This window comes from Fukomys damarensis, unplaced genomic scaffold (genome assembly GCF_012274545.1).
Source record: "Fukomys damarensis isolate Sample0158 unplaced genomic scaffold, DMR_v1.0_HiC HiC_scaffold_36, whole genome shotgun sequence".
Lineage (NCBI taxonomy): Eukaryota > Metazoa > Chordata > Mammalia > Rodentia > Bathyergidae > Fukomys > Fukomys damarensis.
The window spans coordinates 13,778,319-13,791,880 of NW_022900948.1; the positions used below are offsets into that span (position 1 = coordinate 13,778,319).

Sequence of the window (13,562 nt, forward strand, 5' to 3'; positions counted from 1 at the left end):
AACATGCAGGAGGCTGAGACAAGTTTGAGTTTGAGGCCAGCCTGGGCTACATACTGAGATCAATACCAGTTTGAATTACATTTTGAAACTCTGGCTCAAAAACACAAGACAGATCAAGAGGAAGGAGGAAGATGAAGAGGAAAAGGAGAAGAAAAAAAAGTGAATTGTTTTAGTATTATGGGCTGGGGACTGGACAGAGATATGACAAACAAAAGCCAGTTTTGAGTGGGAAAGAAAGGAGTAAGAAAGCCAATTGTTAAGATGCAGAAGGAGAGGTTACTGAAAGGGACTGTATGTAATTGTTCTAGTTCCGGGGCAATTCTGTGTATCTTTTAAATATGCCACCCCTATTTTCTTCATGACTTCACAATACACTGCATATTAACCTTAACCCTGAAGATCCAATGTCAGGGTCTATTTCTTTCTTCTTCATAAACAGAAAATACTGAGTTGGGCAGGAACCCAAAAGTGGGTAAAGTGAAGGGATCTGGCCCAGGACCTTTTCTGGCCAGTGAACTCCCTCATGGCTCATAGGGACACGGATACACAAACACACAGCCAGATGTTGGAAGTGGGCATGCAGGCAGCCACTGTAGAGGTTGGGGGAGAGTTTTAAGCAAAAAGCTTCTTTCCAGGACTGAAAAAAGCCAGACAGTGAATCAGCTGAGCAGTTTGGTGCTCTCACTCCTTTCATGGATTTTTTGAGATAGCATCTCGTTACATTACACATCCAGGCTGGCTTTCAACTCTTGGCCTCAAGCAATCTTGGTGCACCACAGTCCAAAGCAGCAAGAAATACAGGCGTGTGCCTACACAAATGGGTCTTCAGTCGTTACCTGAAGATGGCAGCCCCATAACCCTACAAGACAGCACAACTACATGGCTTACTCTCTCTTGAAGCCAGAGGGGAAAGCAGCAGACAGAGCCCTGAGTCTAAGCCCTAGCTCTGTGAGCTGAGTTCCCCACCCTGGAGAAGGCCTCCACCCAGAGGAGGCCTGGCACATAGATGGAGCCCGACCTGTCAGGTGCTCTCAAATCCCCCCCGCAGCCCCAGGTTTTCTCTAGCTGGAAGCATGATGACAGCTTCCTGCTCTGGTGCGCTGGGATGCACTGACCCCTGCTCCAGGGTACAGATGCCCCCGGCGGTCAGGTTGGCCTGCTGGATGCCAGTGGGATCAGAGGATGTTGGGCATCAGTGCTGAGAGGCACTGGCGTTCAGCCAAGTGGCCTCTGCTTCTCAGATCAGAGCTGGAGAAACATTTGGTCTCAGTATTCTTTAAGAGCAGGGACACTGGAGTAGAGCCGGGCTACACACTGATCTCTGGCAGAAGGGATGAACTCCGAGCCTTTCTCCCATGGGGGAGACAAGTTCTGAGACTTGTGCAGGTGCCATACAGGCATCAGGGTGAACAAAGTCAACGGTAGAGTGACGACCAACTATGACACGTTTTTGGGACAGGGTGTTATGCAGTCCCACCTGACCTTGAACTGGCAATCCTCTTATCTCTGCCTCCTTCCTCAGGGCCTGGGGTTCCCTCCTGTGAGGTGGGAGGACTCTTCTAGATGACCTGTGAACATCCATAACCCATCCCCTTACCTTTCCTTGTGCACCATCCCCCAGTGCCGCACCCAAGCTGGCTCTGACAGTCCAGCAAGGCCTTGAGCTGAGGTTTCAGACTACCAGCTGGGTGTGCTTCCTCCAGAGGTCCGGGCCCTAGGCCCTGGGTCGGTGGTGGCCAACCTTTGGCACCCGTGCTGCAAGCCGGCTGTCCGTTATCACTGAAAGCTCCCAAAGGTTCACCGTCGCTGCCCTTGACCCTCACAGTTGGAGCCCTGGGAGGGAGGAAAGGCCCTGTGCCTCCCAGAAAGGACCCAGGGGCCCTGCATTGTGACCGCCTCATCCACTCTATGACATCATCCTCTCCCCCACCCACTCCCCTCTGGCCAACTACTCTGCGAGCCACCATCAGTCTGGACCCCGAAGGCCCCAGAAACTCTGTTCTCTCCGGCCCGCTGCCGATCTTCCGCCTCCGCCAGCCAGAGGCACCATGAAATTGGAATTCACCGAGAAAAACTACAACAGCTTTGTGCTCCAGAGCCTGAACAGACAGAGGAAACGAAGAGAGTACTGGGACATGGCCCTCACCGTGGACCACCACGTCTTCTTTGCACATCGCAACGTGCTGGCTGCTGTCTCTCCGCTGGTGAAGAGCCTCGTGCCCAGCAACGACGTGACGAGCACCGATGAGCTCTTCATCTCCATTGAGCCCAGCTACCTGAGCCCGGCCGCGGTGGAGCAGCTCCTGGACTACTTCTACAGCGGCAAGGTGGTGATCTCGGAGCAGAACGTGGAGGAGCTGCTGCGGGGCGCCCAGTACTTCAACACACCGCACCTCCGAGTCCACTGCAACGACTTCCTCATTAAGTCCATCCGCCGGGCCAACTGCTTGCGCTACCTCTTCCTGGCTGAGCTGTTTGAGCTCAAAGAGGTGTCGGACCTGGCCTACTCCGGCATCCGGGACAACTTCCACTACTGGGCCAGTGCCGAGGGCTCCCCGCACTTCATGCACTGCCCGCCGGTCATCTTCGGCCGCCTGCTGCGCGATGAGAACCTCCACGTGCTCAACGAGGACCAGGCGCTCAGCGCGCTCATCAGCTGGGTGCACTTCCGGAAGGAGGAGCGGGAGAAGTACTTCAAGAAGTTCTTCAACTACATCAGTCTCAACGCTGTCACCAACAAGACGCTGACGTTGGCCAGGAACAAGCTCGTGGGCATGGAGGGCAGCTCGTGCCACGTCATGCTGATCGAGAGCGTCCTGGTGGACCGCAAGCAAGAGCGGCCCTGCAGCCTGCTGGCCTACCAGCGCAAAGGGTCCCTGCTCGACTCGGTGGTCATCCTCGGGGGCCAGAAGGCCCAGGGCAAGTTCAACGACGGCATGTTTGCCTACATCATCCAGGAGAACCTGTGGTTGAAGCTCTCCGAGATGCCCTACCGGGCAGCGGCGCTCAGCGCCACCTCTGCCGGCCGCTACATCTACGTCTCCGGCGGCACCACGGAGCAGATCTCAGGGCTGAAGACGGCCTGGCGGTATGACATGGATGACAACTCCTGGACCAACTTGCCCGACCTGCCCATCGGGCTGGTCTTCCACACCATGGCGACCTGCGGGGGCAAGGTGTACTCGGTGGGCGGCAGCATCGCCCCAAGGCGCTACGTCTCTAACATCTATCGCTACGACGAGCACAAGGAGGCCTGGTGCCTGGCAGGGAAGATGAGCATCCCCATGGATGGCACGGCTGTGATCACCAAGGGTGACCGGAGCCTGTATATCGTCACTGGGCGCTGCTTGGTGAAAGGCTACATCTCCAGGGTCGGGGTAGTCGACTGCTTCGACACCAGCACCGGGGAGGTGGTCCAGTGTATCACCTTCCCCATTGAGTTCAACCACCGGCCCTTGCTCTCCTTCCAGCAGGACAACATCCTCTGCGTGCACAGCCACCGGCAGAGCGTGGAAATCAACCTGCAGAAGATAAAGGCCAACAAGACCACCACCTCGGTGCCCCTCTTGCCCAACGACTGTCCCCTGGATGTGTCCCATGCCATATGCTCCATTGGAGACGACAAGGTGTTTGTATGTGGAGGCGTCACCACGGCCAGCAATGTTCAGACCAAGGACTACACCATCAATCCAAATGCCTACCTGCTGGACCAAAAGACCGGCGAGTGGCAGACCCTGGCCTCTCCCCCGGAGGCGCTGGACTGTCCCGCCTGCTGTCTAGCCAAGCTACCCTGCAAGATTCTTCAAAGGATGTAAACAACTTTTGAAGTAGGAGGATAAGTAAATGCATTATTATTCACAGTTTCATGAGAGAAAGAGGAAGGTGACCTTCTGCTTCCTTCTTAATCTTCCGGGCTCTGCTTGGCCCCCAAGGTGCAGTTCTTGGGCCAGGGCTGCTGCACTTGGGTGGAAACTCAGGGCTAGCGGCTCCCTGGCGGTGTCCAACCGAGGCCGGGCTGGAGTCTTTGGCGGGTGGGACTGACAGGCCTCTGGGCACTGGTTCCCAGTGGGTGGAAATCAGAGCTACTCTGTCAATGGAGAGAGAGAGGTCCAAACTGATGCTGGAAGGAAGGATCCCCGATAGCGTGGTGTGGATGTGGCTCCCAGGCGCTGCCCAATGTGAGATCTGCAAAGTCCCTGGTTCTGTGGAGGTGTAGATTCAGGGGTCAGGCGTCCTGGTTCCGCACCTCATTAGTTCTGTCCCTCACTGGGTGATCCTCTAGGAGTCATTTAACATCTCCCTGCTTCAGTTTCTGTTTGTTTAAAAAAGACTTAATAAGTGGGCTGACTTCACAGTGTAAAGGTGACGTTTAAATGAATTAATTCAAGCAAAATGTTTAGGACAGTCCCTGGCTTGTTCTAAAGTGCTACAGATGAACTTTTTTCTAGGATTGAAAAAGGAGGGCCAGGGATTTAGCTCAGTGGTTCTGCTGCCTGCCTCACACACAAGCGCAAGGACCAGAGTTCGATCCCTGGTACCAAAAAAAAAAAAAAAAAAAAAAAAAAACAAAAAGCAAAGCCCATAAAATGCTCTTTGAGACTCTATCTGAAACTGTTGGTGAGCTTTCCTCACTTATAAGTATTTGTTTCCCTTTCATTTGCTTGCACACTCACATAGTAATCCTCACCTAATAATACAGAAGAAATTGACCGGCTCCGTGGAAGCTGGTCCTACATAACCCTTACTCATCCATACCCTCATGTGTTTGTGCACTTGCTTACTGTGCACTCGCTCATCAGATCACACGCACATATCATCCACTCTGATCCACTCTGCTACAGTCTGTGCTAGATCCCTGTTCTGGGTGCTGGGGCCACAGCATGACGCAGACAGTCCTTGTGCCAGAGAAGGGAGTAGCCACCCCCATGCCATGCAGCAGGAATATACATGAGCCACATGTGATTTACATTTGTCTAGCGGCCACATTAAAAGATAAAAAGCTGGGGAAGTAAACTTTGATGCATGCATAATTTCATCCGGTGTATCAAAAATATTATTATTCAGATACGTAGTCAATGTAAAACTTATATAAGCTATTCAACATCTTTTGGACTCCAGTGTACATATTTTGCATTACAGCCCAGCTTTGTGTAACCACACACACTGTATATAGCCCACTGAGACTGGTGGCTCCGCATTAGACCATGGAGCACACTTCAGACAGGGTCAGGGTTCAAATCTTCTCATTCTCCTTCTTCCTGCTCTGTCCTGCTCAACCTGCTCAGCCTCACCTTGCTGACGTGTTGATTGCGTTTCCTGTCTCTCCAATGCTACCCTCTGTCAGAGCTCACTTCCGTCTGTGCAGCTAGGACCTTGAATTTCACACTGACCGCTCCGCTCCCGAGACCTTTCCTGCATTTGGCACCTCTGCAACCTGGGCCCCCACCTCTCCTCCTGTCCCTGCAACCACCCAGATGGAACAAACAGGGTCTTACCCATCTGTGACGTAAGCCCAACTGCCCTGTCCCTGACTTAGCTGCCCACTTCTTTTTGGTTGTTTTTGACACAAGGTCTCACCATGTAGTTCAGACTCCCCTTGAACTCACTAGGTAGCCTAGTCTGACTCCGAATTCACAGCAATCCTTCTGCCTCGGTCTCCGGGGTACTGGGATTACAGGCCTGGCCTACACTTTTGAAAGCTGATTCTCCAACCCTTTCTGCTGTCTGAGGACCCACCCTACATTTCCCCTCTCCCCATTCTCAGCCACTTTCCTTTTATTCTGCCACTAGCTTTGCAGGGAAAGAGAAGCCAAATGACCCGAGCGCCATAAATAATCTCACGTCCACCAACATCTCACGAGAGCCGCTTTCTGCTTCTCCTCCTCAGCACTGAGGAAGGTGTACTGATCCCTGCACCTGGCTCTCAGTTCTGTCACCTACCACCTGTGAGGTTCCTCGGTTCTCTTCTGTGTCCGTGATCCTCCTAGTTTCTTCTCTTCTTTCATGCTGTCAAACTGCTCCTACTCTGAAACACACACCTCCTTCAGCTCTATGGCCTACCTCTTGCTGTCTGCCCGTGTTTTCCCCAGTGGAGCTTTGTAAATGTTTGTGCTCTCTTCTCCATCACTCACTTCCAAATCATTCTCTAGCTCACTGCGTCAGGCTTCTGTTCCCACCATGCCACCAAACTGTCTCAACAGCATCCTCCTCTTTGTCCTTTTCCCGGTCACATCTCTTTTCCTTGAGGAAATGGGCAGAATTGACTGCCTGCATCAGAATCACTAGGGTGCTTGTTCTAAAATGGCAGATCTCTGGTATGGTAGGGTTATAACTTGGTATACTGGCTGGCACGGTGTCCTTCCTAAGCCCATCCCACTACAGTAGACGCCCGGGGCTAAACCTCATCAGATGGGACAGCCTTAGTACCCTGAAGAACTGGCACAGTTGGATTGAAGAATCAGACACTTTTGGCTTTTGCTGCTAAGTGAGCTCTGTCAATTCACTGCATTTGAATTACAATCCTGGTTGTCAAACAATGGAAATACATACATGCACGATTTTAAGGGTATTAGCTTTGAGATTCTCAACTTCCTTCCAAATATGGACCTGAGAATACATCTGTTGGAGGTTTCATTCTAGATCTCTTTTGCTTTTCCAGATATTCCAAAGATGCACTGCTCCAGGATGCCATATAAGGGTAAACCTGGGGTCAGCAAAGACCCCTTTCATCAAGATCCCAATTACTTAAGGAAGAGTTTCCTATCATTTTCTCTACTGCCTACAGTGTTTCTGTTCAGGTTGGGAAGGCTGGTGGTAATACTGGGGTATTTTGGTCCTAACTGTGTTGTTCAGAAATAAGTAATACCATAGAATGATGATATATTTTTAAGAGCATTTGAAGAAATAATTACCACACCATACAATTCACTCATGTAAAGCCTGAAATCAGTGGCTTTTAGTATATTCATTCACTGAGCTGTGCAGTCATCCTTATAATCAATTTTAGCATACTGTCATTACCACAGAGAGAAACCATCACCTCTGAGCTTTCTCTGTGCAACTTTCTCAGTCCTATGCACCCATTGACCAACTTTGTAACTGTGGATTTTCCTGTTTTTGTATATTTCACATAAATTGGCCTATACATTTTTTTCTGGCTTCTTTCACTTAGTAAAATGCTTTTTAAGGTTCATCTATTAAAAGGATAAGCCATAATTTGTTTATCCACTTAATAGCTAGTAGATATTTAGGTTAGTTATACTTTGGGCTATAATAATAATGCTGCAAACATTAATGTACAAGTCTTATGTGGATATATGGCTTCATTTCTCTTGGATAATGTACTTAGGAGTGGAATTACTGAGTTGGATAGTCACTCTTGATTGTAATACTTGAGGAACTGCCTGACTTGTTTCCCAAAGCAACTGCACCATCTTACACTCCTACCGGCAATGGACGAGGGTTCCAATGTCTCCAGTCCTCGCTGACACTTGGTATCCATCTTTCCGAATACAGCCATCCTGGGGATGAGAAGTGGCATCTGACTGAGCTCTAGATTTGCACTTCCCTAATGGAAGTGGCTAATGATGATGAGCATCTCTCTGTGGCCTTAGTCGATGGTAGCTGTTTAGTAGCGCTGCCTCTTCCATGCTCTGGTGTTACCACAGAAAGCATTATTTCCAAAGGAAGAGTTCTGCAGAAACAAAAATAAAGACAGCATGATGTATAATAATACAAGGCTACGATGCTATATCAGAGTACAGAATGGTGGCAAATTTCCCAGATGACCTTCTCTATCTGTTGATGTCTCTTAGAATATTCCTGGTTTGTTGAGAATAGGCTGGAAAATATTCACTAGCAGTTGTGTCCTTGTCTGCAGTTTCACTCTTCTCCATGAGAAAGGGCTCCCATTCTCTCCTGTGCTGTTGCAGATTTTGCATCAGTTAAAGACTAGCATAAAAAGTTCCCCATTCACTTGCAAATGATCAGTGTTACATCTTTGGTTTTTCTATTTTATTGGTACAATTTAGATTTACATAATGATCATATTCATCATAGGGAATTTGTATCTGTACATGATGTATCTTGCTTCCTTTTTTTCCCATTCCCCTCTCCTCCTATCAACCCCTCTTTTCCTTATTTACAAAAGCTCCACTTCCATTTTTCCTTTTCTCATTTTTCCTTTCTTTCATTTCCCGCTCCCCCCCTCTAGTTCTCCTTTCCTTTGAATAATTTTTCATTTCATATTGTCTGTTATACATCTAGGTCCGTATTTACATTTTCAGTTTCTTACACCTGAGAGACGGTGTGATATTCAAATGTGCCTGACTTATTTCACTTAAGAGTATAGCTTCAAGATGCATCCACCTAGCTATAAATGTCTCATTTATCCTTCTTTATGGCTAATACTCCACTGTACAGAAAAACCTCTTTATGCATTCATTGGCTGATGGGCATTTAGGTTGATTACAAGTTTTAGCTATTACAAACTGTGTTGCTGTAAATATGGGTGTACATATATCACTGTGGTATGATGCTTTTAATTCTTTTGAAAAGATACTCAGAAGGGTAATAGCTGGATTAAATTGGACCTCTAATCCAAGTTTTCTGAGGAATCTCCACACTGACATCCACACTAGTCGCATCACTTCTCACTCACACCAACAGTGGAGAAGGGTTCCTTTTTCCCGACAGCCCTACCAGCTTGTTACTGATTTGATAGCAGTCATTGTTTTCTGGAGTGAGATGGAATCTCAGTGTTGTTTTAATTTGCATTGCTCAAATGACCAGTGTATTTTTTCATATGTTTATTTGCCATTTGTACTTCTTTATCTGAGAGGTGTCTATTCAATTCAGATGCCCACTTTTGGATTGGATCTTTAAATGGGGGGGTCTGATTTTTTTCAATACTATGTTCTAGATATTAGTTCCTTTGTCTGAGACTACTAGCCAGAAATTTTTTCCACTCTGTGGGTTCTCTCTTCACTCTGTTGATTTCTTTTGCAGTGCAAAAGCCTTTTAATAGGATGAGATCCCAGTTGTTGATGTGTTACTTTCCATCCAGTCTAGGTTTTGTTCATGAAGTCTTTGCCTACCCGTATATTCTCAAGGGTTCTCCCTCTTCTCTTTTCTAGCAGATTTAGTGTTTACATTTTAATATTTATAACTTTTATCTATTTTGATTTTAGTTCAGTGCATGGCGAGAAACATGAGTAGTTTTAGCCTTTGGCATGTAGAAAGCCCGTTTCTCCAGTGCTTTTTATTAAAGAGGTTATCTTTCCAGTGAACGCGTTTGGCTCCTTCATCAAAGAGAAGCTGGCAGCATGTGTTTAGGGTTGCTTCCATACCTTCAAGTCTGTTCTATTCATCTCAGGTCTTTTGGGGGGTGTCATGCTGTTTTTATCACAGTAGCTCTGTAGTATAATTTCAAGTCAGGGATTGTGATGCCCCCTTCCTTGCCTTCATTGCCCAGAATTGCCTTTGCTATTCTAGATCTCTTCTGGTTCCAAATGAATCTTAGGTTTTCTCTAATTCTGTGAGATATGCTGTTGGAATTTTGATCAGGATTGCATTAAATCTGTATAATACTTTTGGAGGTATGGCCATTTTCAGTATATTGGTTCTTCCTATGCAAGAATAAGAGATATCTTTCCATTTTCTGACATCCTCTCCAATATCCTTTATCAGAGTAGTTTTGCATTTTTGAAAAGGAGGAAAAATATTTCATGGAAGAATATTATTCATACCCATAAGAAATATTTAAGCCTTTTTATTATAAATATAATGCACACAGAAAAATCCAAGACACATAATCGTACAAATATCCTATTTTCAGTTCAAGAAATAGGGAATTGTCATTAGTCCTAAGCCTCCTGTGTGGTCCTCTTCCTGATTTGAACCCTTTTTTTCCCATCTGAACTTTATGATATATTTCTTTCTTACTATGTAGTTTTACCATCAAGGTAGGCATTCTAACAATACAGTTTAGTTTGGCCTTTTTTTTTTCTGGTATTGGGGATCGAACTCAGGATCTTGCACTTACAAGACAGGTATGGTGCCACTGAGCCAAATCCCTGGCCCTAGTCTGGCCTGCTTTGAACTTGACATGGAGAACCGTTTGGCAGAAATTACTTTGTGTCTGACTTTCATCAAATTTAGATTTTAGTGATTTATCCATGTTGCTGCATGTAGATATTGTTCATTTCATTTCTTTATACTATTCTATTCATATAAATATATCATTTTATTTATTCATTCTCCTGATGGACATTTTTGTTATAATCAGCTTGGGCAGTTACAAACAATGTGATTCTTGAAATATCTCGGTGCACATATACTCCTGTTCATCTAAGGTATATACACCAGAAGTAGAACTACTGTCTTTGTTGCTACAATGCTAAACTATTTTTGCAGTGTGCCAATTATATTGTCTTTAGCAATATATGACAATTCCTTTTGCTTTGATGCTGATTTTTCATTATTTCCAATATAACTTAATGTCAGTGTGGTTTTTATTTGCATGCCCTCTTGATTGTTAATTCAAGCAAGCTCATGTTAATTAGTCATCAGAATTTCTTTTAGAAGTCTGCTTCTTCATTACAATTGGTTGTCCCTTTTCTTTTCTTGTTTGAAGGATTTCTTAATATAGTTTCGAAATGAAGTCTTTATCAGCTACACATTGTATATATATTCTCTTTCTATGGCTTGCTCTTTACTTTTAGTGGCATATTTTAATCTGATTTATCTTTTTTGTTGTTGTTACTGCATTTTTTATGCTTAGAGGAGACATTCCTGTCTAATTAGAGGCTGTCATCCGAAAGCCAGGTTCTAACCCAGAGAAACTGGTGACACACTTTGATTCTTTGTGGCTTTGATGGAAGATTTCAGACAAGACACATAGGCCGTCCTATAGAGTACAGGGAGAGTTCACTGCAAAATAATACATTTCCAGAGAGGTTAAGGAGAATACACATTCAATCACAAAAAAAGGCAGGAAAGCACCAAGATGGCAACTGCACTGAATGAGGCCTCAGGTTACACTGCTATGAGGAACTGAGTTTTTCAAGGAATATCCCATTTTTCCTCCAATGTCACTGCTCTTTTACTAGGCAAATGGGCTATGTTGACTGACTAGGTCCTTGATTACTCTCCAGATGGGTGGTTTGTGTTTCATTTTAGACCTTTTATGTTTTTCCATTCCCTCAGCTATAGTCTGGACTTTGTGTGGACTATGGACTTTATCACTATGCTCAGAGATTACATTCTTCAACCTAAACATTGAAACCACAAGCTTGCATGGATTTTATCTATAGGGAATGAAAGAAACTGAAGGAAAGAGAAAAATAACTACCATGCCTTCTTTGCTTTTCAAGTGGCTGTCTCTAGTCCTGCTAACATCTAACTTTCTGCCTAACAAAATCATGGACTATTTCTTCATATTATCTTCCAAAAACATTGCTGTTTTTCCTTTTATATTTTGGCTCATATGGAATTGATTTTTGTCTATGGTTATTAAGTAGGATCCAATTTCTTTGTTTAACCACAAAGGTATTCAGTCCTCCCTTCTCTGCAGTGCTGCCTGTGTTGTGAATCACGTATCTATACATTGGTGGATGTGTTCATGAGCTCTCTCATTACACAGGCCTGACCTTCCCCCAATATCAAGGTCTTCATAACTATAATTTATCATAGTCTCTACACTTTACAATAAGGTTGTCTAACATCTAATTCTAAAAATTATCCACCAAAATACTGTTGGTTTATGATTCTGGTTGTGATTGTGTGCAATTTATAGATCAATTTAGGGAAAACTGATAAGTTTATAATATCATGACATAAACTGAATGTTATCAACAACATTTGTAGTATATAGTCATACATCGGTACTTCACTGCTTTGAAATCTGTTAAGTTTGGTACAGTACTTGCGTGATTTCAACACAAAAATTATATCCTGTACTCTCCTTTGATACTGGACACACAGCTAGAACTTATCAGTGTCAATTGTACCTTTTCCAGCCCCATGGATGTGTCTGGTACTCATCATGCCTTTCAGAACCAATTAACAATGACTACCAAGCTGCCACTATATTTTGAAATCTGGTAGTATGATGCCTACAACTTTGTTCTTTTTACTTCTGATTAACTCCAGGTGGTTAGTCATCTTTTGTGGATCTATATGGATTTTAGAACTGTTTTTCATTTGTGGTACTGGGAATTGAAGCCAGGATCTTGGGCATGCTAAGTAAGAGCTCTACCACTGAGCCTTTGCCAGTCCTTTTCTTTTTTTGAGCCAGAGTCTTGTTAATTGCCCAGGCTGGCTTTGAACTTGTGTTTCTCCTGCCTCAACCTTCCAAGTATTGAATTAATAACATGCATTTCCATGGAGAGTATCATTTATATTGTAATAGGGATTGTATTGATCTATAGATAGCTTTGGGTAGTGAAAACATTTTAACACTATTTTTTTCAATTCATGAACAAAGGATATCTTTCCAATCCTTTGAGTTTTCCTCAGTTTTTCCACCAGTGTTTTACAGTTCTCTTTTGTAGAAATCTCTCACTTGTTGGGTTAAATTTTTTCCCCAGCACTCAGGAAGTTAAAGCAAGAAGATTGTCATGAGTTCAAGGTCAACCTGAACCACACAGAGAGACCCTGTATCAAAAAACTAAAAATACATACATGAATACATTTTTCTTAGATATTTTTGGTAGCTATTTTATTTTTGTTTGGTTGGTTTTGGTTTGTTTTTTTGTTTTTTGTTTTTGTTTGGTACTGGGGAACAAAGTTGGGTTCTTACGCTTGGGAGAAAGGTGGTGGAACCCTGGCCCAGTAGCTATTTTAAATTGGATTGTTTCCTTGATATTTTCAGGTGGTTAAGTATTAGCATAGAGAAATGCTACTGACTTTTTTCACGTTTATTTCATATTCTGCAACTTTATTGAATCTGTGCATTCTGACAGGTTTTTTGTAAATTTTCTCTGTATGAGCTAATATATCTAAAAACAATATAACTTCCTCTTTCCCACATTAGATGCCTTTTACTTATTTCATTGTGATTTTAAAAATCATATTTAGACAACTAGTACACTTTTTTATACTAGCTATGCCTCTATAAGATATGATGCCCTGTATATCCCAGAGAGGCTAGACAACTTTGCTCTTTGCTCCTATTTGTGGGTGTATTTTTGTGGGGGATTTTGGAGAATATGCAGACAAAATATTCCTTGCTTGTTAAAATAAATAAATAAATAAATAAATAAATAAATAAATAAATAAATAAAATAAAAATCATGTTTAGAATGGTAATGTCTTGGGCCAAGGATTTAGCTCAGTGGTGCCATGCCTGCCTTGCAAGCGCAAGGTCCTGAGTTTGATCTCTGGTACCCCTCCACCAAAAGAACAGTAATGTCTTCTTGGTTAATCAATCCTATGTCATTATGTAATTCTCGTTCATCCTATTTTTCTTACAGTGCACTTTGTCTGACATCACTGTTTGTATGACATCTTTTTACCTTTTTTTTTTTTTTTTTTTTTTTTTTTTTTTTTTTTTTTTTTTTTTT

At 44.1% G+C, this 13,562-nt stretch overlaps 1 protein-coding gene, 1 long non-coding RNA gene and 1 pseudogene across 4 annotated transcripts in view; 1 reads left to right on the forward strand and 2 right to left on the reverse strand.

The window, feature by feature from the left end:
- LOC104858964 overlaps positions 1–1,967 on the reverse strand; it is a 27,729-nt pseudogene extending 25,762 nt beyond the window's left edge.
- Ccin (calicin) overlaps positions 1,961–13,562 on the forward strand; it is a 16,353-nt gene continuing 4,751 nt past the window's right edge. For 2 of the 3 annotated variants that reach the window (XR_779241.2, XM_010619372.2), the window contains exon 1: positions 1,961–3,827. Coding sequence is in view for 1 of the 3 variants with exons in the window: in XM_010619372.2 (XP_010617674.1) it covers positions 2,049–3,815 (1,767 nt within the window). In the remaining 2 variants the exon portion in view is untranslated. Of the gene's footprint in view, positions 3,828–6,658; positions 6,698–13,562 lie in introns of all 3 variants that reach the window. The other variant, XR_004515380.1, reaches the window with a different exon arrangement.
- The window catches only part of LOC104858916, a 25,195-nt gene continuing 14,777 nt past the window's right edge, over positions 3,145–13,562 (reverse strand). The window contains exons 2-3 of the long non-coding RNA XR_779240.2: positions 7,447–7,693; positions 3,145–4,312 (exon numbers count right to left, since the gene is read on the reverse strand). This is a non-coding gene — a long non-coding RNA (uncharacterized LOC104858916). The remainder of the gene's footprint in view (positions 4,313–7,446; positions 7,694–13,562) is intronic.